Source organism: Phocoena sinus, chromosome 5, assembly GCF_008692025.1.
Source record: "Phocoena sinus isolate mPhoSin1 chromosome 5, mPhoSin1.pri, whole genome shotgun sequence".
Lineage (NCBI taxonomy): Eukaryota > Metazoa > Chordata > Mammalia > Artiodactyla > Phocoenidae > Phocoena > Phocoena sinus.
In genome coordinates this window covers 92936660-92962702 of record NC_045767.1, presented here as the reverse complement: position 1 = coordinate 92962702, position 26043 = coordinate 92936660, and the positions used below count along the sequence as shown (strand labels likewise).

General features: G+C 40.3%; 1 protein-coding gene across 1 annotated transcript; it reads left to right on the top strand.

Annotated features, from left to right (window-relative positions):
- The first annotated feature begins 50 nt into the window (after positions 1-50).
- Positions 51-25289, top strand: SDAD1 (SDA1 domain containing 1). Its single transcript, XM_032633365.1, has 22 exons — positions 51-299; positions 2559-2663; positions 3128-3226; positions 5210-5320; positions 7291-7362; positions 7448-7548; positions 8564-8621; positions 9154-9228; positions 10394-10495; positions 11724-11793; positions 12801-12904; positions 14762-14819; positions 15945-16003; positions 16619-16695; positions 17944-18041; positions 18148-18224; positions 19028-19157; positions 20643-20737; positions 20829-21019; positions 21127-21211; positions 22414-22575; positions 24395-25289. The coding sequence occupies exons 1-22, from the start codon at positions 210-212 to the stop codon at positions 24440-24442; spliced, it is 2067 nt and encodes a 688-aa protein (XP_032489256.1). The 5' UTR covers positions 51-209; the 3' UTR covers positions 24443-25289.
- The last annotated feature ends 754 nt before the right edge of the window (positions 25290-26043 follow it).

Below are 26043 nucleotides of genomic sequence, written 5' to 3'. Positions count from 1 at the left end.
CATTTCGCCGTGAGAGTAAGTTTGACACTCTGAGGCTCCCGTAGTCAAGCTCGCTTTAAGAGAAGATGGCGCCGCCGGCCGAATTACCCATGTGCTGTTTCCGGTCGTACTCGGAAGCACGACTCCCAGTCGTAGCTGGGACTATCGGCAACTGCGAGCGGTGTGGGTTTTCTTAAAACTGCTCGTCTCGGAGCCAGTAAGCAGCTAACATGTCTAGCAGAAACAATAACAAGCTGCCCAGCAACCTGCCGCAGTTACAGAATCTGATCAAGCGAGACCCGCCGGCTTACGTGGAGGAGGTAGGAATGCGGCGCGGTGAGGCTAGAAGCCGAGACGTGGCTGGTTGAGACAGTGGCTGGAGGGAGGCGTGGAGTGGAGCAGGGATCCTGGCTCGCCTCGTGTTCTGCTCTTAAGTTCAGGGGTTCCTCGAGAGGAGAAAAGGGGTTAAGGGAGAGACATGCCACAGGGTTCGTTCCCCACCTTTTGAAATCTGCTGCCCGTCTGGGTTTTCTGCCTGCTCCATAGACCCTGCTGCCACAGAAACACCATTTAAAAGATCTCATTTTTGCTTTAGGGGTTATCTCCCGACCTCACTGAGGGGTCGAGAGACAAATGGTCCACCCCCAACCTCTGACTTCCAGACAGGTTTCTCAGGCCTTTTCTTTTCTGAAACCCCTAAATGGAATTAGTCTGTAACAGTGGATGAAACTTTTGTTTAGATTGTTTTCCACCGACGTCTGTTTCCGGGAGCCCGTGCTCGGTGCCATGGACTGTGTTGGGAAGGAGGGAGTATTCTCAATTATAAGGGACAGACATAAGAGCTTAGTATTATCTAGTTAAAAAACAGGATTCAGTCTCATCGGAAGCTGGCATGACCTGGATGTGAGAATTTACCTCAGGAAAAGATGAAGTTGAAAATTAGATTAGGTCCAGACCGTGAGGGGCTTTGTATACTGACCTCATACAGATTGTGAACATTAAAGGTGTTTGAGCTGAGAAGTGACAAAATGAAAGTGATGATTTTGCTACATTATTTTGGCAAGTGCTTTCTTCAGACACCCATTTTTCTGACCGGCATTAAACAGGTATTTGCTTCAGTTACTTGTACGTGCAGATGGCTAACACAATTATTCATCTTTTGATTGCCCTTCTCATTTCCCTCCTCCCCCAGATTTTCACATAGAAATATTTATGTGAATACATTTTAACAAATAGCGGTCTCAGTCGTTTAGGTCACCAGTAGAGAGAGACTTTCCAAAGATTCAAGCGAGTGGAAACAAAGACTAAGGAACAAATACAAGAAGTTAAGTAATATAGGTGAGGCTTTGAGATGTGTAAAGCACTGTAAACCATTAGCCAAAGTAATAGCTGAGAGTCTGTACAGCGCTGTATTTAAAAGCAATGGTTTCAAAACTAACTCTGTATCCCGGCCCAACTGTTGACCAATTGTGTAACCAGAGAGGGTTAACCACTTGAGCCTACGTGTATTTTAATATGTGAGAAGGAGATAATACCTACAGAGGATTACTGTTTCATTCACTTAACAAATATTTATGCAAATTTACACATATTGTACCTCAATTTGGAGCTCACTGAACCAGTTAGGGCTGGTAATATAAAGAAATACTCATTCTTGGGACTTCCGTGGTGGTCCAGTGGTTAAGACTCCACGCTCCCAATGCTGGGGGCCTGGGTTCAATCCCTGGTCAGGGAACTAGATCCCGCAGGCCACAACGAAGCTCCCACGTGCTGCAACTAAGACCTGGAGCAGCCAAATTTTAAAAAAAAGAAAGAAATACTCTTTCTCCTTCTGAGTATCTCTCTCCCCCTCCCCTCCCCTCCCCCCTCTCCTCCTTTCTCCCTATCACTCTAACACATATACACATAGTTTAAAACCGTGGCCTAGGCATGAGAGTAGCTGTAGGGTGTGGAACTGAGGCCTTGTGAGTTCCAACATTAGACTGTTGGATTGTTGTTAGGATTAAACATAATTAAATGAAATAATGTACATGATGAGTTTGGCACGTAGCAAGTGCTGAATAAATGGAAGCTATTATTATTTCTGTGTGTCTGTTGCTTTCGCCTGTTAACACATCTTACCTAGAACTCCAGGATAAAATCATAATTATTATTTAAAAGAAGGGGAATTTTGACTGGAGAGCTTTGTGTACTTGAATTATAATTTACATTTTCTGACTCACACATTTCTGCAGATATTAGTACTCTATATACATGGACAATATAGTAGGGGGCCATTTAGATAGTAAATGGCAGTAGAGAGCCGGATCTGAATTTTTGACTCTTGTTTCACTGTTCTTTATACCTTACTACGTAAATTTCTAATGATAAGGGAAAGGGTCTTTAGATTACCCAAGATGTGCGCAGATTTTTCAAAACTCATTTTGAAGAATTCTGATAAGGAAAACATAGTGTTTCTACATACCTCTGCTGCATCTTTGTCTCAATGCCATTATCAAAGATTTCTAAGTAATTTTTAATTCTCTACTGAGAAAGTCTTATAATAGAAGGTGACCAATTTAAATTTTATTTTTCTACAGTTTCTACAGCAGTATAATCACTACAAATCCAATGTGGAGATTTTCAAATTACAACCAAATAAACCCAGCAAAGAACTGGCAGAGCTGGTGATGTTTATGGCACAGGTAAGAAGATAATTTTTGAGTAAAACGAAGACCAGTTGTTGCACACAGCTTGCAGAATATTTTTCACTTATGCCCAACCTCATTCCATTTGGGAGTGGAAACTTAATTTAAAAAAGAAAATTAATTTTCCCTTTTTGCAGATTTTATTTCCTCCTTATGTTCAGTTAGAGGATTTCACTAGAGCTTTTCACAGAACCAACCGGAGCAAAAAAGCTTTCAAACTATTTGTTTTCTTCAAATTCATCATAAAAGCAGATTCTGAATCATGTCACATACTTTACTAAGACTAGAGGAAATATGAAAGGGGTCAGAGAGATCAGCATGTAGAAGAAAAATAGATGGTTTGGAGCCATCTACTTCTGTGAAACAGCCTTTTATTCTCCTTTTGCAGAACATCCTTAATATGTGCATATGAATTATAGGAGAGAAAGAAAAACTTCAGAAGAGCCTTTGCTTTGTTACAGATTGGTCACTGTTATCCAGAACATTTAAGTAACTTTCCTCAAGAGCTGAAAGATCTTCTGTCCTACAACCACACTGTCTTGGATCCAGATCTCCGAATGGTAGGACCAGTAGTTGGATTGATAAATTGTGCTGTGTTCCCGTGTTCGTATAATATATGTTTAAAGGAGAACAGCCTGTCATCTAAACATCTTTCTAAAATGTAAATCAGTGTGTCACCCATACCTTAAAATCCTTCTGTGGCTTCTCATTTACACAGAATAAAACTCAAACTTATTAACTTAGCCTGTAAGTCCCTACATGATTTGCTTCCTTCCTGTGTTTTTGACCTCATTTACTTTTCTGCTGCACTCCTGTCTCTGACCTCTCAGTTCTCCCAGTATGCTAACCCTGCCAAGATGCTCTTTCCCCTTTTTTGATTAGGTGATTCCTTCTAGTCATTCAAATCTCAAATGCATGAAGAATCCTAATTATAAACTATAGTTTTTATAAAGCTTAGTTTAGACATTTGTCTATTAATTGGCCAGTTTGAGCATTTAAACATTGTTACCTTAGTGATTGACATTGGGTCCTGTCTGGGATCCCCTTTACCAGGCTAGTGCTCCCATTTCCCCCACCCGTGGGGAATGTTGGCTGCTAATGGCCCCCAGCTGCCCTTTCTCTGGAGCACTGTCTTCAGCTAAATGGGAGCCCTAGCACCTGGGAAGTGGCCTTCCCAGCCCACAGGTGGTATCTGACTAACCCAGAGGTTCAAAAGCCCAGCCCTTCCCAAGGTCCAACTTTGTGTTGCAGTTTGTGCTCCAGGGCTTCTCTGTAATCAGACTAAAGCTAGTCTCCAGCCAAGGACACATCCTTGCCCAGCTTTTCTCTGCCCTATCCTGCTTCTTTTACTTCCCTTCTAGAAGAGAGCACACCCTGGGCAGACCTCTGTAATAAATTGGGTTCTGCTTCTAGGGAACCCAACCAGAGGCATTTTCAAATCTTATATATCAGCTTTTCAAACACCTTTACAGCTGGTAGAACTTACACAAATATTATGATCAAAATATACTAATATCCTTTACCAAAACTTATAAAAATGCTAAGTCTGTAGATTCAACTTTGTTTCTTATTCTTGCATTTTCCCAGGCTTTCTGTAATACTTCAATTTTTATACATTTCTAGGATTATCTTAATTTGTTCTGGCCAAAAAAAAAAGAATACCATCTCAGACAAGCCAAGGTTGGAGTCTCTGATTAACTCTCAGTTGGGACATGGGACCTGGCAGCACAGCCTAATAGGCTTCAAACTTGAACCATTACAGAAGACTTACCTGTAGGTCAAGACTTAGGTCAAGTCCTTGTGGGCCGTACAGATTGGAGATTTTGAGTGTGGAGACTTAGTGTCTTTCCAAGTAATTAGGTCTTCTTTAAGTTTTGTGTGCTAACAGTACCCAACCAGATTGGTCTGCAGGCATTATTAAATAAGTAAATGTCTGTATATTTCTTTATAGTGTTTTATGATGATTAGTGGGTTTTTAAAAATAATTAGGACGTTGCTAGGAAGCAAGGGATTGAGTCTGTATAATTAGCATTCCTCTTTAGAGTGTACTTGTGAAAGTTGGTGGTAAGCAAGGGTGCTACAACTACCGTTGGGCCGTTCTTACTACAAACTGTATTTCAAAAGAATGCCTTGTAAGGTCACAAATTCAGTTTGATTATCCCAATTTAGTGTGTTATGTTATTGTAACCCACCTTTCTTATCTCTGTGGATTTACTGATCACTGCGTTTTTCTATGTTGACACTTCCTTGACCTCCTGTGTAAAGGAGCCTTCCTGCAGTCACTATGTATCAATGATATTACCCTGTTTTATTTCCTTCCTATATGAGTTATACCTGTTGATATGCTTACTTGCTTGCCTGTCCCCTCTTCTGCTCCACCCCCAGTGTAAGCTTCATGAGGGCAGAGACTGACTGTTCTGTTCCCATGCCTAGAATAATGCCTAGTTAGTAGAAGACGTTAAGTGCTTTTGGGATATACTTGCTCCATTTTCTCATCCTAGCTTTATCATTATCTTATAGTATGTTTCTTTTTCCTTCCTGAGACATTTTGCAAAGCTTTGATTTTGCTGAGAAATAAGAATCTCATCAATCCATCCAGTTTGCTAGAACTCTTCTTTGAACTTCTGCGTTGCCACGATAAGCTTCTTCGAAAGGTAAAGAGCAAAATCACTCCATATCTCATTCTTCCTTGCAGTGACATGAAACGTATAGCATTTGGAGTCTCTTGATGCTTCATACTATTGGATACAGCTAAGAATAATTTTGATAGGAAAAAAATTGACCGTTGTGTGCATGCAATATAATGGTGATAGCTAACATTTATTGTTTACTTTTTGCTAGGTTACCATTTTCAGAGCATTTTACGTATTCGTTTACTCACAAAGTGCCATGAGATAGGGGTTATTGTTGTTATTTTATAGATGAAAAGGCCGAGGCACAGAGAGAGAGAGTGATGTTCCCAGGGTCACACAGCTTCTGAGTGGTGAGGCAGGAACATAAACCCAGGGAACCTGGCTCCAGAACCCAAGCCCTTTTCCGCTCTGCTGTACTGACCAGCTAAATCAGAGCATGGACTGGACACTCGTGGCTGTAACCACTCCCAGCCTCTTCCCCCCAAAACTGACTATTTTTGTTATTAATATTTCTGTGTGACTTTGTGTTTGCTTGTATAAGTAAGACCAGAAGTTGAAGATTTATGAAAGAATTTTAAGAAACAGAAACTAAAGTGTACATACATTAACTTAAAAAAAAATTTTTTTTTTTTTTTTTTTTTCAAAACATTAAGAGACTGCAACCATTTGATTTTAGCCGTTATACTTCTTGGACTAACTTGTGAATAAAAGTGATCCAGGGGAGCATATTTTGGGTACCATTGATATTTGTAAAAATCCCAGTATTGTCTTACATGCAGTTAGGGGCTTGGACTTTCCTTTTTATTTTTTTAATTTATTTTTTATTTTTTTTTTATTTTTTAAAATTTATTTTTGGCTGCGTTGGGTCTTCATTGCTGCGTGTGGGCTTTCTCTAGTTGTGGCGAGCGGGGGCTACTCTTTGTTGTGGTGCTTGGGCTTCTCATTGCAGTGGCTTCTCTTGTTGGGGAGCATGGGCTCTAGGGCACACGGGCTTCAGTAGTTGTGGCACACAGGCTCAGTAGTTGTGGCTCGGGGGCTCTAGAACGCAGGCTCAGTAGTTGTGGCACATGGGCTTAGTTGCTCCGTGGCATGTGTGATTTTCGCAGACCAGGGCTCGAACCCGTGTCCCCTGCATTGGCAGGCGGATTCTTAACCACTGCGCCACCAGGGAAGCCCCGACTTTCCTTTGTAAAAACAAAACAAAACAAAACAAAAAAAGCAAATGTATTGAGATGTAATTCACATACAGTGCATCCATTTAAATGCACAATTCAGGGGTTTTTAGTGTAGTCACAGAGTTTTGCAACCATCACCACAGTCAGTTTTAGAACACTTATAGCACCCCCAAAAGAAACCCCATTCCCATCAGCAGTTACTTTCCATTTTCCCATCTGTCCCAGCCCTAGGCAAGCACCAATGTACTTCTGGTCTCTATAGATTTGCCTACTCGGGATAGTTCGTGTAAATGGAATCATATAATATGTAATTGTTTTGTGACTGGCTTCTTTCACTTAGTGAAAGTGAAAATTAAGTGAAAACACTTAATGTTTTCAAAGTTCATTCATGTTGTAGCATATGTAAGTATTCATTACTTTTTGTTGCCAAATAACATTTCATTGTCTGGTTATACCATATTTTGTTTATCCACTCATCAATTAATGGACATTTGGGTTGTTTTCACTTTCTGGCTGTTATGAATAATGCAGCTATGAATATTTGAACATTAGTTGGAAATTTATTTTCATTTCTTTTGGATATATAGCTAGGAGTGGAAATGTTGGGTCATATAACTTCATATTTAACCTTTTGAGGGTAACTTTCATTTTGCTTTACCTGCTTTTTTTTGTTTGTTTTATTTGTTTTTGGTCTCTTTTGTGATAGAATGAAAAGTGGGCAAAATTAAATCCTCCAGTACATTTATATTTCTCTCCAAATTAGGCAAGGTTAGAAATGTTGGTTAATGTGTATATGTTTTTGTTTCTTTTCCTCAGACTTTATATACTCATATTGTGACTGATATCAAGAATATAAATGCGAAACACAAGAACAATAAAGTGAATGTAGTAAGTACCCTTTTGTTTTCCATGTTTGCGGCATTGTACTACAGTATCGTGCAGCTTAAGTCTTCTTTCTCCTCTTTTCCTTCAGGTATTGCAGAATTTCATGTATACCATGTTAAGAGATAGCAATGCAACTGCAGCCAAGATATCTTTGGATGTGATGATTGAACTCTACAGAAGAAACATCTGGTAACATCTATGTACCTGTCTCTTTCGAAATCGTCTTTTATTCATTTGTAATTACCACAGAACACATACACAAATATTTTTCTTGATTTTGAGCCCTTTAATATATCTCTGCCATAGATTAGGTTGGAAGTAAAACTATGGAGGCAATCCAAATGACTAATAAAAATATTGACTACCATTTCTTGAGCACTTGCACTATGCCTTACCTCATTCAACCTTCAGAACAGTGTAATGTAGCTTATTTGGGATTATTCCCACCTTATAGGTAATGAAACCCATAGGTTCATAAGTTTAAGTTTAGTAGCTAGTAAAAGGCAGAACTGAAATTCAAACCCGATCTGTCTGACTGAAATTCGGGCTCTTTCTACTCTGCCTCTCTGAAGATTTTCAAATCCATTTACCTTATATACTTAAATTATCATGTTTCCTAAACTTTGGCTTGTTGGTACAGTGTCCCAACTCATGTCTTTTGCTTTTCTTATTCACTAATTTTTTTTTAATATAAAAGTAATATTCGTTGCAGCAGAAGATTTGGAGAAGCTAGAAAGTTTTTTTTTTTAATTATTGATAGTCCCACCCCCTAGAGATAATCAGTTAATATTTTATACTATTTCCTCCTGTCTTTTCTTTAATGTGAATTTTAAAGTATGGTTGGAATTTTGCTGTATTGTAGTTTCTTATTGGTTTTTTATTCCGCCCGCAGTTATCTTGAGTAGGTTTTATGTCATGAAAAATTCTTCAAAAAATACGTCTGAATGGCTGCATAATTTTCTGACACAAGACTGGGCTAAAATTGAATTAAATGTTTGCCTGTAGTTGACTATTTAGCAACCCGTGACTTTTTGAAATATTACAAACTATGAATTTTAACATGTCAGAAATATTTATTTATTTTGTGCCATTGTCTGTGCTGTCAAATACAGTCGAATGAAAATTCGACTGTATTCTCTCTGTATCTAAATGCACTCTGAGAGAGTGCATTTAGAGAGACTCTGAGAGAACTGTCTTCCCCCAGGAATGATGCCAAAACTGTCAATGTGATCACCACGGCATGTTTCTCTAAGGTCACCAAGGTGAGCACGTGTATGGCTGCGTGAAGGCACTGTCTGTGAGTAGCCCGCTTCTCCAGCTAGAGGGTGAAGGAGATGGGTGTGCGAGGAAGAGGTGGTGTGCGGACGTGCTGCTCGTGCTTAGGCTGCTTCCCTGGTTTATCTGCGCTTTAGAGGAGTCACGCAAAATTATGAGTTTTAAAAATGCTTGGTATTAAACGATAGCCTTAGCGTTTATCTTGTTTTCCTCTGTAATTCTTGACTGCCTGCTCTTTTATTGGACTCAGGCACAGCTGAAAGAAATTTAAGGACATGTTTGACTTTCTGTTAGAGGGGCTATATCACTTTTCTTGTGGGGGGATGTAGAAGTTCCTGACTTTCTACTTGAAGGATAACAACTGTGTAGAGCCGGGCTGAGACAGATGAGCCCAAATCCTACCATTCTTTGTTTTTTTTTCTTCAGATCCTAGTTCATATGCATGTGTAAAATATAGACAAAAGTATTTATTCTTTGTTGTAAGCTGGGATGAGTAATTGACTTTGAATTGGTCTTTAGATATTAGTTGCTGCTTTGACATTCTTCCTTGGAAAAGATGAAGAGGAGAAACAGGATAGTGACTCAGAATCTGAGGTTAGTTTAACCATAGATACTTCTGAACTTTACAGTTTAGCAGATTTTATTATTGTTTTCAGTACAGATTGTAAAAGTTGGAAAGAAACTTAGACGCTACCTTTATCCTTTATTGAGTTCTGCCATGCTGAGATTTTATTCTATTTAGAACTTGTCACTTACATTCAGAAAGATTGGTTAAGTAACTAATAAAACTTAGATTCATTCAACCTTGTTCCTGGGGCTAAAGCTATATCTATATCTCATCATATGAACTTAGAATAAAAATTACTGCCAATATATTTTTGAGGTTGAGTGTTGACATCATGGAAGTTTAGAGTGGAGAAAGGGAGAAGGGTAGTACAGCACCTTTAAAAGGAAGAATCAGGATTTATGATGTCATGAAATTTTCTTTATTAAAAAATATTTTTTATTAATTTTAAAAAGAAATTCCCTTCCCATTTTAGCATTTTGGTAACAAGAGTACTGGAATATGGGATAACACCTTTTGTTATTACTTTAGTAAATAATGTATGAACAATACATTCTTACTGTATAAAATTTCAAATACTATAGATAAAAGTTATCTTGATCCTTTCTTATTTCCACTTCCCAGTTCCTTCTTCATAGGTAACCATTTCATTTCCCATGCATTTCTGTGTGGATGTGTATACGTATTGTCTTATGTGTGTGGTCTGTTTTTAAAACATATAAATAATATATGTATTATTTTGCAACCTGCTTCCTTTGTGATGACATATATAGATGTACCAGTGCATTTAGATATTCTTCTACGAGTACATATAGATCTACCTCATTCTTTTAACCTCCACATAATATTTCAGAATATGGATGTACTATAGTTTAAGTATTTCCCTATTGATAAATATTTGTTTCCAGTTTCCTTTTTCAAATAAAAACAAAGTTGCATTCTCTCTGTATATTAACACTTCAATAAAAACTAAAAGCAAAATAAAAACAAAAGTCAGTGTTGCAGTGAAAATCTTTGTATGAGCCTGTTCCTGCAGATGGGCAAATTTGTTTTTTATTGAATTTTTAAAGTTGTGTTTATTTTTCATAGCTGCATGCAAAGAGTATAAGTACAAAGAAGTGATTAAAAGGGTTATTCCTTGCTTCTATGCAGATTTTCCTTGTTTATAGTTTTACAAAGTAGTTTATTCTTCAGGATGAAGGACCAACAGCAAGAGACCTGCTAGTGCAGTATGCCACAGGGAAGAAAAGCTCCAAAAACAAGAAAAAGTTGGAAAAAGCTATGAAAGTCCTCAAGGTGAGACTTGTACCTGGGAAATGAGATAAGAATCATTAGAATGCAGAATATGTGTTCTTTAGAAAAGCTTTTAAGCATTTGGAATAGAGAAAATAGCATTTTGAAAGACTTAGAAATGTGTGATGACTTTTTAAGCACTGATTTTTTAGATGAATAAATGTTTTCAGCTCTAGCAAGATCTGTGGCTTGAATAAATTAATTTGATTAAATTCATTTGTTTTGATCACGATGTCTTCTCAGAAGAGTATGCAAATGAAGTACATTTTGTTTTGTAATAATTATTTGAAAGTCATTAATTTGGTCCTTGTGTGTTTTTTAATGTTCATATTTCCAAATCTCTTTAAGTCTCACAGGTGCTAATAGCTAGGACTTTTTGGCTGCATTGGGTCTTAATTGCTGTGCCCAGGCTTTCTCTCATTGCGGCGAGCGGGCGCTACTCTTCGTTGCAGTGCGCAGGCTTCTCGTTGCAGTGGCTTCTCTTGTTGTGGAGCACGGGCTCTGGGCACACAGGCTTCAGTAGTTGTGGTGTGCGGGCTCAGTAGTTGTGGCACACGGGCTTAGTTGCTCTGAGGCATGTGGGATCTTCCCAGACCAGGGATCGAACCCGTGTCCCCTGCATTGGCAGGCAGATTCTTAACCACTGCGCCACCAGGGAAGTCCCCAAGATTTAATCTTAAAAACCACCTTTAGTTCTTCTAGTTGCAAGAAAGGTTTTTGGAACAAAGATTTTTTTTTTTTCTTTTTAATTAGTGTGATGGGGACTTCCCTGGTGGTCCAGTGGTAAAGAATCCACCTTCCAATGCAGGAGACATGGGTTCAGTTGCTGGTTGGGGAACTAAGATCCCACATGCCACGAGGCAACTAAGTCTGCATGCCACAACGATTGAGCTCGCATGCCTCAATGAGAGAGCCCGTGTGCTGCAAACTACAGAGCCCACATACTCTGGAGCCCATGCACCACAACTAGAGAGAGAAAACCCACGTGCCACAACTAGAGAGAAACCCGAGAAGACTGCATGCCATAACGAAAAGATCCCGCATGCCTAAACAAAAGATCCAGTGTACTGCAACTAAGACCCGATGCAGCCAAAAAAAAAATAAGGAAAATAAATAAATATAAATGGTGTAATGGACTTGATAACAGCCTTTAGCACATTAGCACATTTAATCCCAAGGGCCTTTCCACTGTAATTCAGAATGTAAATGTTTTCCTCTCCCTTTCTTTCAGAAACAAAAGAAGAAGAAAAAACCGGAGGTGTTTAACTTTTCAGCTATTCACTTGATTCATGATCCCCAAGGTACTATAATTATGACCTCCCAAGTTCCTTGTTGGCGTTATCTGCCTATTTAGATTCCTACCTTCAAGGTTACCAGGGAATATAAAATCCTTGGCACTTAAGAGACAATCAGTAAATGCTTAGTTGTTACCTATTGCTTGTAGCCTAGAGAATTCTATTCCAAAGCAGTGATTCCCAGTCCACAGCAAAATAAGAAAAATATAGAGGAATAGCTCTCTTTGCAATTCATGTCTTTAATAACACAGTACTTGTACTATAAGACATTGTGCTTGACCAAATGAAAAATTGACAATCTTTTATTAGTCCCTTTTTTTTTTTAACTGGTATGTGGAAACCAAAAGTTTGGGAAACCCTGTTCTAGAACACTAGTTCTCAAACTAGAGTGCACATTGGAATCACTTGGGGAATTTATAAAACTATACTGGTACTCGGGTCCTGTTATTCCCAGAGACCGATTAGGTGATATGGGGTATGGCTGGGCAGTGGGGCTTTTAAATGCTCTCTGTATTTTAGTTTTAGTTTGCTGACGCTTCCTCTAGGTCCGTGTTTCTCAGACTTTAAGGCACGTACTGATCACCTTGGGATCCTGTTAAAGTACAGATTCTGTCTGATTCAGTAGGTCCGGGGGTGGGGCCTGCAGTTCAGCATTTCTAACAAGCTATATTAGGTGGACAGCTGCTGGTGGTCTGCAGACCACACTTTGAGAAGCAGGGCCCCAGAGAACTATAAGTGGAGCATCTGTCAACAGTAACTCAACATGTTGATGCTAAAAATCTTGGAAATCCTTAAGACTTAACTTTGGGCACCACTGAAGGTACATTTGCCCGTGTGTGAGTCTTTTCACCGTCGGTCATGCCGCTGTGTTTACCGTCCTGGTTCTGCAGGGTGATTTCAGGCACAGCCATGCCAGAGTCAGTGATCACACGACTGCTTTTCTCTACGCCTGCCAGATTATGTCGTATAGACGATGGGCCCACAGTATACTTCTCTGATGTTCTCCTCTCTAGATTTTGCGGAAAAACTACTGAAGCAGCTAGAGAGCTCTAAGGAGAGGTTTGAAGTGAAGATGATGCTCATGAACCTCATCTCCAGATTGGTGGGAATCCATGAGGTTTGAATTACATTATGTTTCTCTTGATGGACATTAGAAGTAGAATTTTCCTTGGTAAAAGGGCACTAAGGTAGAGCAGTGGCTTAAGTTTACCCTCCCAAACCATTTAAACCCATACAGTTTACAAAGGGATAAAATCTTTCACTCTGAAAATAGCTGTTTTTGTCACTTGGTTTTCTTATCACTTCGTATGGATGTTGAATTGTACATGTATTCAGTTTATGGACAGACTATTTTTGTTCTGTCTTTCTACTTTTTATTTTATTGTATCTATGTTTCACTTATACATTTTCCTGAGCCAACAGAGCCCGCATATTTCTATCAACTGTTATTACATTTCACAGTTTACCCCTTCATAGCTTTCCTGACTTCCAGCCCACTCTAGCAGGAGGATCATGTTTGCAAAGCTGAATTCTCTGGTCATTCACTTTATATTAAATTAGACTGCAAGAGCTCCTTGGTGGTATAATGTGTATAGACTGTGTATACATATGGAAACCTCACACATACTCAGACTAACTGCCATTGTAGAAAAGGAAGGATTCCCAGAAATTCAGCCCATGAAGAAATGACCATTGAGGTTGTTCTCTATAGTTTTGCTCTTATAACTAGTGCTGTTCTGATCATCACTGAATGTGTTGCTTTCTTCAAGAAAAAAACAAGAAGTAAAACAGGCTCCTTCATGGAAAATCAAACAGTATAGACCTATATCCAGTTAAAAATGAACAAATGCACTTGTTCCATTTCTCTAAGGAAAACTTAATATTTTGGTGAATAAATTGCTTTTTCTACATGGGCTGCAGTTCTAAAGCAGGATTACCAGGTCAATTCTTGTTACATTTGTGCAATAATTTCAAGTCACACCTGAATCTGAGCTCAGTGGAAAAGCAGAAGTGATTCTTAATTCAAGCATGGTTTGATGGAAATGATACTGGAGTTTCACATCTGGCTACAGTTGAACACCCATCTCTGTATTGAACCCAAGTCTTCCCTTTTACTTCTCTGGTCCTGGTTTTGCTCTGTGGCTAAAATAGAAAAAAATTTATTCTCACGTGATGATCTTTGAAAAAGACTAGGCCATCTCCAGAGTTTCTCTCCTTGAAGTTAAAGATTACAATTGCTTTAATAACTGGATCCTTGTCTCCTTTATCTAGGTAGACTCCAGAGTGTTAGTGGTTTCTGTCTAAAATATGGAGCTCAGAGTAATTCCTCCAGTGTGGCTGGACTGGCATCCCATAACAAAACTAGACTGTGGGTTTTTTGGTGATCAGATTACACTAGGCACTATTCAGATTTGAGTTACTATTATCTTTGAAGACTAAAAAATTGATTCTGCAGCCACACCAATTTAAAAGTAGAAGAGGAGCTTCCCTGGTGGCGCAGTGGTTGAGAGTCCGCCTGCCGATGCAGGGGACACGGGTTCGTGCCCCGGTCCGGGAGGATCCCACATGCCGCGGAGCGGCTGGGCCCGTGAGCCATGGCCGCTGAGCCTGTGCGTCCGGAGCCTGTGCCCCGCAATGGGAGAGGCCACAACAGTGAGAGGCCCGTGTACCACAAAAAAAAAAAAAAAAAAAAAAAGTAGAAGAAAGTTGCTTTTTGACTGCCTTTTCACCCCCTGGTTTATTCTGTGTACACTTCCTTCTTCCTTGACATAATAGGATAGCAACAAGGCCTTCCTTTCTTTGGTTAATACAGCACATTGAATCATCCTGTAGCATGAATGCCATTGAGAAAAAAAGAAAGTAAAAAAATGATTCCCAGTTAGCTGAGCTTGGTGATATAATTGCATCATGGAGAGATGAAACTCCACAGCTCAGCCAGAGATATATTAAAGTCAGTGCATTCTTCTTCCCACAGCTTTTTCTCTTCAACTTCTACCCCTTTGTGCAGAGGTTTCTGCAGCCCCACCAAAGAGGTAAGGCTTCCACTTGCCGTGTTCCTTTAGTGGCCTTGGGGTTAACCGTCCAGAGTCTTTTGTTCTGGAATTAATACTAAAGACAAGAGTTAGGAGTGAAGGGTGTTCTGCTTCAGAGACAAGGAGAGAAACCTGTATGTTTTCTTTCCAGATTCTGCCAAGAGGTAATCGTTCTGCTCATCAACTTTAAGAAATAATTATTTGAGGGGGGGGAAAACACCAAAACAAAATGTTGGTTTCTCAAAGCATGTCTTTTTGTAATACTATAAATACTCATGTGAAAAATTCTAAAAAAGAATTCTGACTATTTATTGTAACTTCATTATAGATACCAGGGTTTAACTTACTGCTTTCATTGCCCTCGTTTATATTCTTAATTAAAAGCAACGTGAAAGCAGGAAGGAAGAGATGGTTGTTCTTGCCTTTGAACTTGAACCAGGGTAGGAAAGAAATGAACATTTATTGAACATTCAACGTGAGCCAAGCACTGTGCTAAGTACTTTACATACAGTCGTCTCTTTCAGTCCTCACTTCAATCCTGAGAGGTGTAGAAAGAAAAAAGAAAAAAAGACCAAGATCACTCAGCAAACAGTGGCTGGTTAGGCTTCACCCCACTCCTTTGTTTTGCCAGAGGCCTTGTTCTTTATCCATACTGCCCCTTTAAAGGGAGAGTGTGCGTATATATGTGTGCGTATATATGTGTTTGTACTTACTCATTGATTGAGCGACTTCTAGTCTGAGCACTGCATTAGACACCAGTGAACACAAAGTAACATCCTCACCTTCATAGAGCTTACATTCTAGAGGAAGATCCACAGAGTGCTGTGTGTAATATGTCCAGGTGACGGGAAGTATTTTGAGGAAAAAGGAAGCAGGTGAGGACAGTAGGGAGTGCTGGGGTGGGTTCTGTCTAGATTATGTGGTCAGGAAATCACTTTGATAAGGCAGCAGTTAAGCAGGGCCAGGAGGAAGCGGGGCAGTGAGCTGTGCAGATGTTGGGGTTGGGTGCTGGGGCAGAGGAAGCAGCAGTAGCATTACGGCCAGCGCGTGCTGGCCATGTTTGCCGTGCTCCTGAGGGCAGGGCAATAAACTGACTGTGGCCTTTCCCATCTCTGACCTTTTTAGAAGTAACGAAGATCCTTCTGTTTGCTGCACAGGCATCTCATCACTTAGTACCCCCAGAGGTGAGAACTCTTAAACTTTCCTTCTGTCAGGATCTAGTGCATACGTAGCCCTGCCACTAAGTGTATCATGGTGGCTTTTCCCACAGGGATTACCGTCCTCCCTGCCTTATTGAAACTGAGTAGAAGAGACACTAGCTCTTAAGGAGATATCCATAGCAGTTTACTCATAGAAGTAAAAACATTTTACTGTAGAAAGTAAAGTTTATTTTGGACAAGTTGTTGAGAATTCTGGTTTTGTTTAATTGCCAAATTTTATGCTGGGGAGGGCAAGAATATCAGTGAATTTATAGTGATTATTATTCAAAACTGATCATTTCTTTCTTTGATTCAAATAGTGTTGGAGGATCGTGGGTCAAAGCAATTTTTAATCCATGTTGAGAACTAATATTAAAGGCGAGCCAAATTTAATCTGAGGATAGCTAAGAAGAAGGCTGAAACCCAGAGTGGAATGTTTTTCTCAGTCTTCCTCAGTCAGTCTTGATCCTTCCAACTCCCAAACCGAAGGTGGAGGGCTCTTTTTCCACTGTAATAGTTTATGGTCCCTTCATCGTCAAGCGTTTGAGTAGGTGTAGACGTTTTACCAGCACTCATATCCTTTCTCTCCCTCCCGTTCAGATCATGCAGTCATTACTCATGACTGTGGCCAACAATTTTGTAACCGACAAGAACTCTGGAGAGGTCATGACAGTAGGGTATGTAGAATGTGGCTGTAGGCAGTGGGTACGGTCGTAACGCACTGGGTTTGCTTTCCATTACCAGGATGTAAAATTTCATCTATAATGTGCTCTCTGCAAAAACAGTTTAAAGTACACTTCAGTCTTCTCAGCAGGCTTGCTATTTTTAATTTATTGGTCAGAATTTTGAGCCAGAGAAAAGATATTTGCCCTTCTAATCAACATTTTGTTTTTTAACTAGCTTTCCCTCTTTCAAATGAATGCTTGTGTGGTAATCTAAATGTTTTTCTTCTGTCTTCTACCCTGAATTCCTATCTTCGCTGGAACAAATGATTCGTTATGGAATCATTTTTTAATCCCAAGGCAGTTCAATGGCCCTTTTTATTAATTCAAAAGCACTTAATGAGTGTGAGCACTAATTTAAGGACGACTCATCTGTCCTAATAACTAAGCAGTATGCTGAACAGCTGCTTTGTATCTCCCTTGGAAAATATTGCTGGGATAACAGCCCTAAAGACCTTTAACTTTTCCTCATTTGACCTAGTACTATCTCCCCTAGAATTGGCAAATAAATGCTGCTGTCATATACAGGCACACTTCCTTTTATTGCCCTTTGCTATATTGCTCTTCACAGTTACTGCGTTTTTTTTACAAATTGAAGGTTTGTGGCAACTTTGTGTGGAGCAAGTCTATCGGTGACATTTTTGCAGCAGCATTGGCTCACTTCATGCTTCTGTAACATTTTGGTAATTCTCACAATATTTCAAACTCTCCACCAGCAAAAGGATTATGCCTCACTGAAGGCTCAGATGAAGGTTACATTTTTAGCAATAAAGGATTTTTAATTAAGTTACGTACTTTTTGAGACATAATGCTATTGTACACTTAATAGACTACAGTATAGTTAAACATAACTTTCGTATGTACTAGGAAACCAAAAGATATGTGTGACTCACTTTATTGCAGTGGTCTGGAACCAAACCTGCAATATCTCTGAGGTATGCCTGTATTTTACAGAGATGACACTGTTTCTTATTCTTCTAATAGAGGAAATGGCAGTAAACTGTCTGGAATCAAAGCCCTCTGAGGCTCCCCACCCTCACACTCTACCATGCTGCAGTTTTAAAGACCTAAGACCTATAAAACCCAACTTACGTTCCTTTTGATTTAGTCTTTTTAGAAAATATTCTTAGGTTGAACCACATGAAACTGCTGGGGGGTTTTTGTTTGTTTGTTTGTTTTAATTTATTTTTTTCCTTCTTTTAGAATCAATGCTATAAAAGAGATAACAGCTCGATGTCCTCTAGCCATGACTGAAGAACTTCTCCAAGACCTGGCTCAGTATAAAACACACAAAGATAAGAGTAAGTGGTGTGTTATTCTCAGTAGATCAAAGAGTACAGAGTAGTTCGTTTTTACCTCAATAGACTCTTTGCTCTGAAGTTTCTAATTAAAGGTATTATTTTCCAGATGTGATGATGTCTGCTAGAACTTTGATTCAGCTCTTCCGAACACTGAATCCTCAGATGTTACAAAAGAAATTCCGGGTAGGTGAAGCATACATATGTTGATCAAGGATTTGGTCTCAGAAAGTGAGGGTAATTTCCTACAATTTGAGTTTGAGTATTTCTGATGCTTCCATTAGGAGTATTGGTGATACATGTAGTTTTATTCTTTAAGCTCAGAATAAAATTGGTTGAATACTTTTGCTTAACTGTTTTATAGTTGGTATATGCTGTTTGAGGATGAATGACTCTTACAGACCTGTTAGACTGTTTGAAGTCAGCAACTGATGGCAGCATTGAACAGGCTGTTCCCTAACCAGATACTACCTCCTTCAAGTTGGGACAAAGAAAGATGCATGTATGTAACAGAAGGAGAGATCTCAAGACTTAATTGACGTTTCCTGAGGTGGATCAGAAGAAAGCAAGAAGGGGCTTCCCTGATGGCACAGTGGTTGAGAGTCCGCCTGCCGATGCAGGGGACACGGGTTCGTGCCCCGGTCCAGGAAGGTCCCACATGCCGCGGAGCGGCTGGGCCCGTGAGCCATGGCCGCTGAGCCTGCGCGTCCGGAGCCTGTGCTCTGCAACGGGAGAGGCCACAACAGTGAGAGGCCTGCGTATCGCAAAAAAAAAAAAAGAAGAAGAAGAAGAAGAAAGCAAGAAAACAGTGGGCAAAGTTCTGGCTGGGGGATTTACTTTGACCCAAGACATTGGTGGACTGTTTTTGTCATTCGATTGCTTCCATTTTTTGTGATTCTCCCTCTCAATTCATAATCCTGGAGAATCCTTTTCATGAATAATGTTTTGCAGTTTAAGCACCTCATTAAAAACTACTTCCTTTCCTTTAGGGTAAGCCTACAGAGGCCTCCATAGAAGCAAGAGTGCAAGAATATGGAGAACTAGATGCCAAAGGTTACATTCCAGGAGCAGAAGTTCTGGAAGTTGAAAAAGAAGAAAAAAATGCTGAAGATGATGGAGGTTCATTTTTGTTTCACCATTATTCAGGACAAAATCACTCCTGCTATATCTGTATTGATCTTGAAATCTTTATATTGTTTGGACATTCATTCAGCAGATGCTTCCTGGTAATGACTGTGTGCCACACCCTGTTACGGGCACTGAAGGTCAAATGGGCATGGTCCTGCTCTGAGACAATTTACATTCTGGTGTAGGAAATGCCTTTTCATGTCCTTCAGATTGGCTGCCCCTTATCAAGGGCATGCTGTTTGGCACTTGGGAAAGATAATGGGTTTCTTTTGTTGCCTAGAAAAAAATAATGAAGATTAGTCTATAGCAATCCTCCTGTTGAAGGAGGATGCTTGTTGAACTGGTCAAAGAATGCTTGAGGAACTCCATTCTCATTTCCAGGGTTAGCATTTACTGCATTGGTTGCTAGGGTCCTTTCTTCTTCCTGTTCATCCCTTCATTATTTCAACAAAACTTTCGTAAGCACTAGCTATGAGCCAGCCACTGTCAAAGCCAAGATGAGTGATATGGTTCTTGTCCTTGAGGGTCTTTCATAAACAGCTAATAAATCATCAACAGGATTTATGATTGGAGTGGGGTAGAAGGGTTGAAGAGAGGTCAGGTCCACCTCAGAGGTTCAACAAAGGCTTCAAGGAAATGGTGACCCATGAGCCGTATTTGGAATGATTAGTGAGCAATGGTAGTATAGTGGAGACTTGCTAGGCAAACTGTGAGCAAAGTACTGAAGGGTTTAGGAGACTATTAGAATGTAGGATACAAGGTGATGCACAGAAGGCGATGAGACTAGAGATAGAGGTGGGGCCTCACGTGAGTGGCTGTGTAGGCCATGCCTAAGAGCTGGGACACTGTCTTACAGAACATGGGCATCTGCTGAGAGACTGCAGGTATCCTTCATTTTGAAAGCTTACTGTGGTGGCTCCGTTAGGAACTCTGATACCTCTTTACTGAGGTGTCTACAAGGTTCTTATACAACCAAAAGTTTCTGCCTTGGTTCTCTGAATGACTTGTTTCTAACTAATTTCTCAAACGTATAAATGTGCTTAGACAAGTTAAATAACTTGTATGTGGCCACTGTAAATGTACACGTACAGTTCTGGTGGACATGGCTAGTTGGGTGGAAAGAATGTAGGCTCTAGAGTCATATATGATTTTCCTAATTTCAGTGTAGGCTGCATTTCTAGCAGTGTGGCCTGGGGCAGGTTACTTAACTCTGGACTCTATTCCTCTTTTGTTGAGTCACGAGGGTTAGAGAAAGATTGTAAAGTTTTGGCTCATGGTGGATAATAGATCAGTGGTTGTTCTCCGTTCCTTGACTTAATTAAATTGATGTGGTTTATTTAACAGTAATATTGCTCAGTTCTTGGTGAGCATCTATTTGAGGTTCATTACCTAAGTTTTCTTTTGCTTGATTTATCTCAGTGTACCATGAACACTCAACATAAAGTGGGTGCTAATGGGGTGCTCCTTTTCACACAGATGAGTGGGAAAACACGAGTCTCAGTGACGAGGCAGTTTCTGATGGCGAATGGGTTGACGTGCACCATTCTTCCGATGAAGAACAGAAAGAAATCGTGAGTCCTAAAATGTCCTTTTCTCAGTGTTGAGGGGCTACGCCCTCACTGGAGCTAATAGCCGTTTAAGCCTGTGTTGTGTCCTTTCAAGTCTGAGAAGCTGAACAGCATGCCCTTGGAGGAGCGGAAAGCCAAAGCCGCGGCCGTCAGCACTAGCCGAGTGTTAAGTCAGGAAGACTTCCAGAAAATCAGAATGGCCCAAATGAGGAAAGAACTCGACGCTGCCCCTGGGAAAGCCCAAAAGAGGAAATACATCGAAACAGACAGTGATGAGGAGCCCAGGTAAGACAGTGTGTACACCAGGTCTTCAGTCAGCTCACGCGATTATGAAAGTATTAGGAAAAGGAATTCCATCCTTGTTACATATTACATTTTTTCCTTCACCCCAGGGGTGAGTTACTTTCTCTTCGGGACATTGAACGCCTTCATAAAAAGCCAAAGTCTGACAAGGAGACAAGACTAGCAACTGCAATGGTGAGTGGGGCATGTCATTGCCTAGTTGTTTAAACAGAAAGCAGATAAAGTGAAATATGACTCAGAACTTGTATAGGCACAGAACTGCAGGGTTTTTTTGGCTGCATTGGGTCTTCGTTGCTGCACGCAGGCTTTCTCTAGTTGCGGCGAGCAGGGGCTACTCTGCGTTGAGATGCGTGGGCTTCCCATGGCGGTGGCTTCTCTTGTTGTGGAGCACGGGCTCTAGGCGCGCGGGCTTTAGCAGTTGCGGTGCGTGGGCTCAGTAGTTGTAGCTCCCGGGCTCTAGAGCGCAGGCTCAGCAGTTGTGTGGCGCAGCAGCTTAGTTGCTCCGCGGCATGTGGGATCTTCCCGGACCAGGGATTGAGCCCGTGTCCCCTGCGTTGGCAGGCGGATTCTTAACCACTGCGCCACCAGGGAAGTCCCTGCAGTATTTTATTTTAATGTTTTAAATAAAAGTATAATTAACATAGAATAAAAGGCACAGATAAGAGGTGTTCGGTTAGATGAGTTTTAACAACCTGATAGCCACATATGTAACCACCGTCTAAGACAAGCTGTAGAGCACAGAAAGGCACAGTTATATGTTCACGGTCTCAGGGAGGCTCAGTACATTTACCAGAGCTATGAGAAAAGCAGGGGAATGTTTAGTCATTAAAGAAAAGCCAGAGACAGTTAGAGCTGCCTCAGGCAAGTCCTGTGGCTGTTTGCGACTGCAACCTGCCTACCTTTCCAGCTTCATTTTCTCTACCTTGACTTGTTTCAGACGCCATTCCAAATGGCCTCCACATTACCCTCTATTCCATTTGTACTGACACTTGTTTAGATAAGTTTGAAAACCCATGTTCTTTCTCCACCGCAACTTTGCATATACTATTCCTACCTGAAATGCTCTACTCTTCCCTCCTTCCCTCCTTTCCTCACCAGGAAGGCCTTCATCCTGCAAAAAACAGCTCACAGGGTCTCCCTCTCTCATAGGCTCCTCTGGCCTCTAAGAAACCTTTTCTTCCACTGAGCTCCCCTTGCCCAGTTACAACACATCATGGTCATTTCTTCCCCTGGACTGAACTGAGTCTCTGGGGAGCAGTGACTGTGTGTTCCCTCCACCTTAGTGTCCTTGGCATCCAGTGGAGCTGGCACAGAGGAGATGTGTATGTTGATGAGATAACTCCTGCAGTGGTATTTGTGTGTGTGTGTGCTGATAGGCTGGAAAAACAGACCGAAAAGAATTTGTGAGGAGAAAAACCAAGATGAATCCATTTTCCAGTTCCACGAATAAGGAGAAGAAAAAACAGAAGAACTTCATGATGATGCGGTATAGTCATAACGTCCGGTCAAAAAATAAGCGTTCCTTCCGAGAAAAGCAGGTGAGCTCAACTTGAAGCTTGACTGGGTAGAGTGATATTGTTGTTCTAAGACTTCTCTACATTTGAGTGGAGTTGTGCCTTCTAAAACCTTGTATTATGTGTGTCTTAGGATTAATGGGGTGCATTATTGGAGAGCATGGAGAGGTGGAAAGTGGTCAGGGCTTGTAAATCCTAGACCTGACTTTGTTGAGATTCAGCTGTGTGACCAAAGGGGAGGCGATTTTCCTCCTCTATAAATAAAGGAGTTTAAATTAGATGAGCTCTGAGGTCCATTCCTATGCTAAAATTCTCTTGATATTGCATCTGTGAAATATATCGAAATTAACTGAATAATAATTTTTGAGTGTTTATTATATGGTACTTTTTTCCAAAAAGCAAAAATTATATGTGGTAATATCTCAGTAACAGTTTCAGGAAAGCAGTACAAACTTAACAGTTCTGTTGTTGGCATGATCCTTTCTCTGTGTACCCTTCTGCAAAGCCATTATGTTTACAGACCTTTGGAATTGTGTTTTATCCATTTTCCGTCTTTGATGGGTAGTCCTGTGCTGCTCTGTTGGCTTGCTTATTTCATAATTCATTGTAGTAAAACAAATTTACGTTTTTATATCCTCCTCTACTGCCAATGTACCAGAGTGTATATCTAAATGTACTAGGAAGAATCTCTAGGAAGTCAGGTCAAGGGAAAAATAGTGCCACATTCTGAACCAGCGTTCCTAAATTGCAAGCCAAGGATGAGCCTGCCAGGCCTGAATGTGACAGCCAGCTCTCCAGGGCAGGGCTCCATAGGTGTGGGAACCAAGTCAGTATGACTAACTGTTTATTTAATCATTCTAGTTCTAAGCTCTTCAACAATGTTATGTAAGTAGTAAAGTGGCAGTAATTTTGATTAGAATTTGTTGAAAGTTTAGGTGAAAGGAAAGGTGCCATTAAATAGTCTGAATTTTGCCAATTTAAATGCACGGTTGAATTGATTGAATTCATTAGTTTATCCTTCCCCTGCCCTTTATAAGATTTTTGGGTCGAGGAAGTAATGACCATCCAGTTGGCAGGCCTTGCTTCGTTTTGAGGTTTTTGTGACCTTGCTACATGTTATCTAGGGGTGTTCCCCCAGCCCCTACTTCCTCTACTCTTTAGCATGCTTTTTTTTGGCATGATAGAGAAGCCTTGCTTTGTTCCTGTCAGTACCTCTTTCAAGATAAAATACTTCTCTCAAAGATTGAAGAATTTTGTAAGAGGAAGTTGGTTCACTGGATATGTGCTATAGTTCATGTGAACAATATGAACAGGTACTGTGATTAAACCGACTTTACAAATGAGAAAATAAGACGTAGATAGCTGAATCTGAGAAATACCTTCTTAGCCACGCAAATTAGGTTAAAATGCACTGGTTGATTTTTTTTTTTTTTCTACCATAAGCGTCCCAGTTACTCTGCATATCTACAAAGACATACCAAGACCCAGATCTGAGCTAAAGGCAAGGAGTCAGTAACTTAAAGTCATAAAATTCAAAAAGCTTGATTAGAGCCAGGCAACTTCCACCCCCAAAAATGCTTTAAAGTTTCTAGGACTCAGAGAGTGGTGGTTGCGTGGGAATTAATGGAATCATATCCATCGCACACTTAAGATGTATACATTGACCTTGGTTATCTTCTTTTTATAATTTGGGTTTATTCTTAATCTTTCATTTAATATTCTGTTGTTTTCTTTTGGGAACTGTAAGACTTTATAAGGACGTTCATAGGTTTGCTGTGAACATTGGTCCTGTGGTCTTTTTCTGTAGACCATATTTACATTTTTTTTTTTTTTAATCTTCCAGCTGGCGTTACGAGATGCTCTCTTGAAAAAGAGAAAAAGAATGAAGTAACTTCCAAGCAAGTTTTCCATTCCAGGGCGAATGCTAAATTCGTGTCATTACTCTGAAAACTAGTACATTTAGAATGTTTACATTAAAAAGTCCAAAAGCACTATATTGTGAAACCCACAGTAAACTTGGTAGCTTCTGGTGTTCTTATTTTAGAGATGGGTAGGGGTGGGAATGTTTAAAATGTAAACAGTAATGGTGTTGTAAAATCATTTTCATCTAGTGTTCATGAAAAAAAATATATATATATATATAGAGAGAGAGAGAGAGAGTGCCTATTAATTGTCACTGAAGATATAAAATTGAATGAGCCACAACTCCTCACTCAAGGTATTTATAGCCTATTTGTAGGATGGGGCGAGGGGCAAGTATGTATCTGTGTATTTACAGTGTTGTATAAATAGTTCTCTAGTAGAGATAGGTTCATGCTTCTATGGGGTCACAGAGCCTTATGGACTAACTCTGCAGGGGATGGGAGTTATATATTCTCTTAAAACAGGACAATGTTACAAGAGTAAGAGGATCTTACTTGTAAATAGGCTTACCTGCCGAAAACAGGTCCCTGCTGTACAGATTTTGGGTAGACAATATAGCTTTTTTAGTCCATCCATCCAAAAGATGTAATTTTTTTTTTAATGCCAGATACTGGCTTTTTGGTTAAAACCTTGCTTTTTACATTGCCTTACGTATAAATAGTAATCTTGGAGTGGCCTCAGTTCATCATCTGGGCTGCTCATTCTTCCATAGAGGAAAAAGAAATTAGAGTTTCCTCAGCCTTCCTTCACCCTGTAATATGTTCATCCCACCGTTTGCCATGTCTCACTCAATAAAAGGTTTCTAATGTCAAATAGGTACTTTGTGTGCTGAGTGGTGTGTGTTGTCTCCCTTCACTAGGTGTGCTTGAGTAGATTTCAGGGGTCGCCGCACGAGAGCCGTGGTCAGCTGTTTGCAAGTTGTTGCGTTTGGAAATAGTTTGGTGCCCTTTGTCTCAGATTTCTTAGGTAGTGTGGTAGTTGGGGAAATTGCTTCAAGCTAGAGGAAAAGGCAATTTTCTGCCCGCTCAGCAGCTTCTAAAACCACTTTTCTTACTCCTTTTCCAGCGTCTTCTGTTCACTTTCTCAGTTCAACTTCAGTTTTATTTGAATGAAACTTTGTGACTTTTCCTAAGACGCTCCATACCACTGGGGATTAGTTATGAAGACCTTGCGGTTTACTGATTAAATTGCACTGGCCTAGTGAGAGGAGCCCTCAGTCAACCCCCAGCAGCTTCAGCGATTCACAGGAAGTGTCCGATGCACGTGTGAACGTTTCAGACCTGAAACTCCTCTCTTCTCTCTTTGAATTTTTGAACTGGGCGTCTCCTTATGTGTCTAGCTCCAGAGAGAAGTAAATAAAATTCAAAATGGCCAGCTAAAAAATTCAAAATATCCAGCTGTGTGGATTGTGATGATGCCTGGAACTTCCATCCTTCCCCTAGACTTTCCCACCCCACTTAGCTGCCAAGAGCCCAGTCCATTCTGTGTTCTGACTTCTGTTCTTCTACTACTCTTAACTGAGGTTTACATGGAAGCTAGGTATCTGGCTTTAAAAGCTATAGCCTTAAC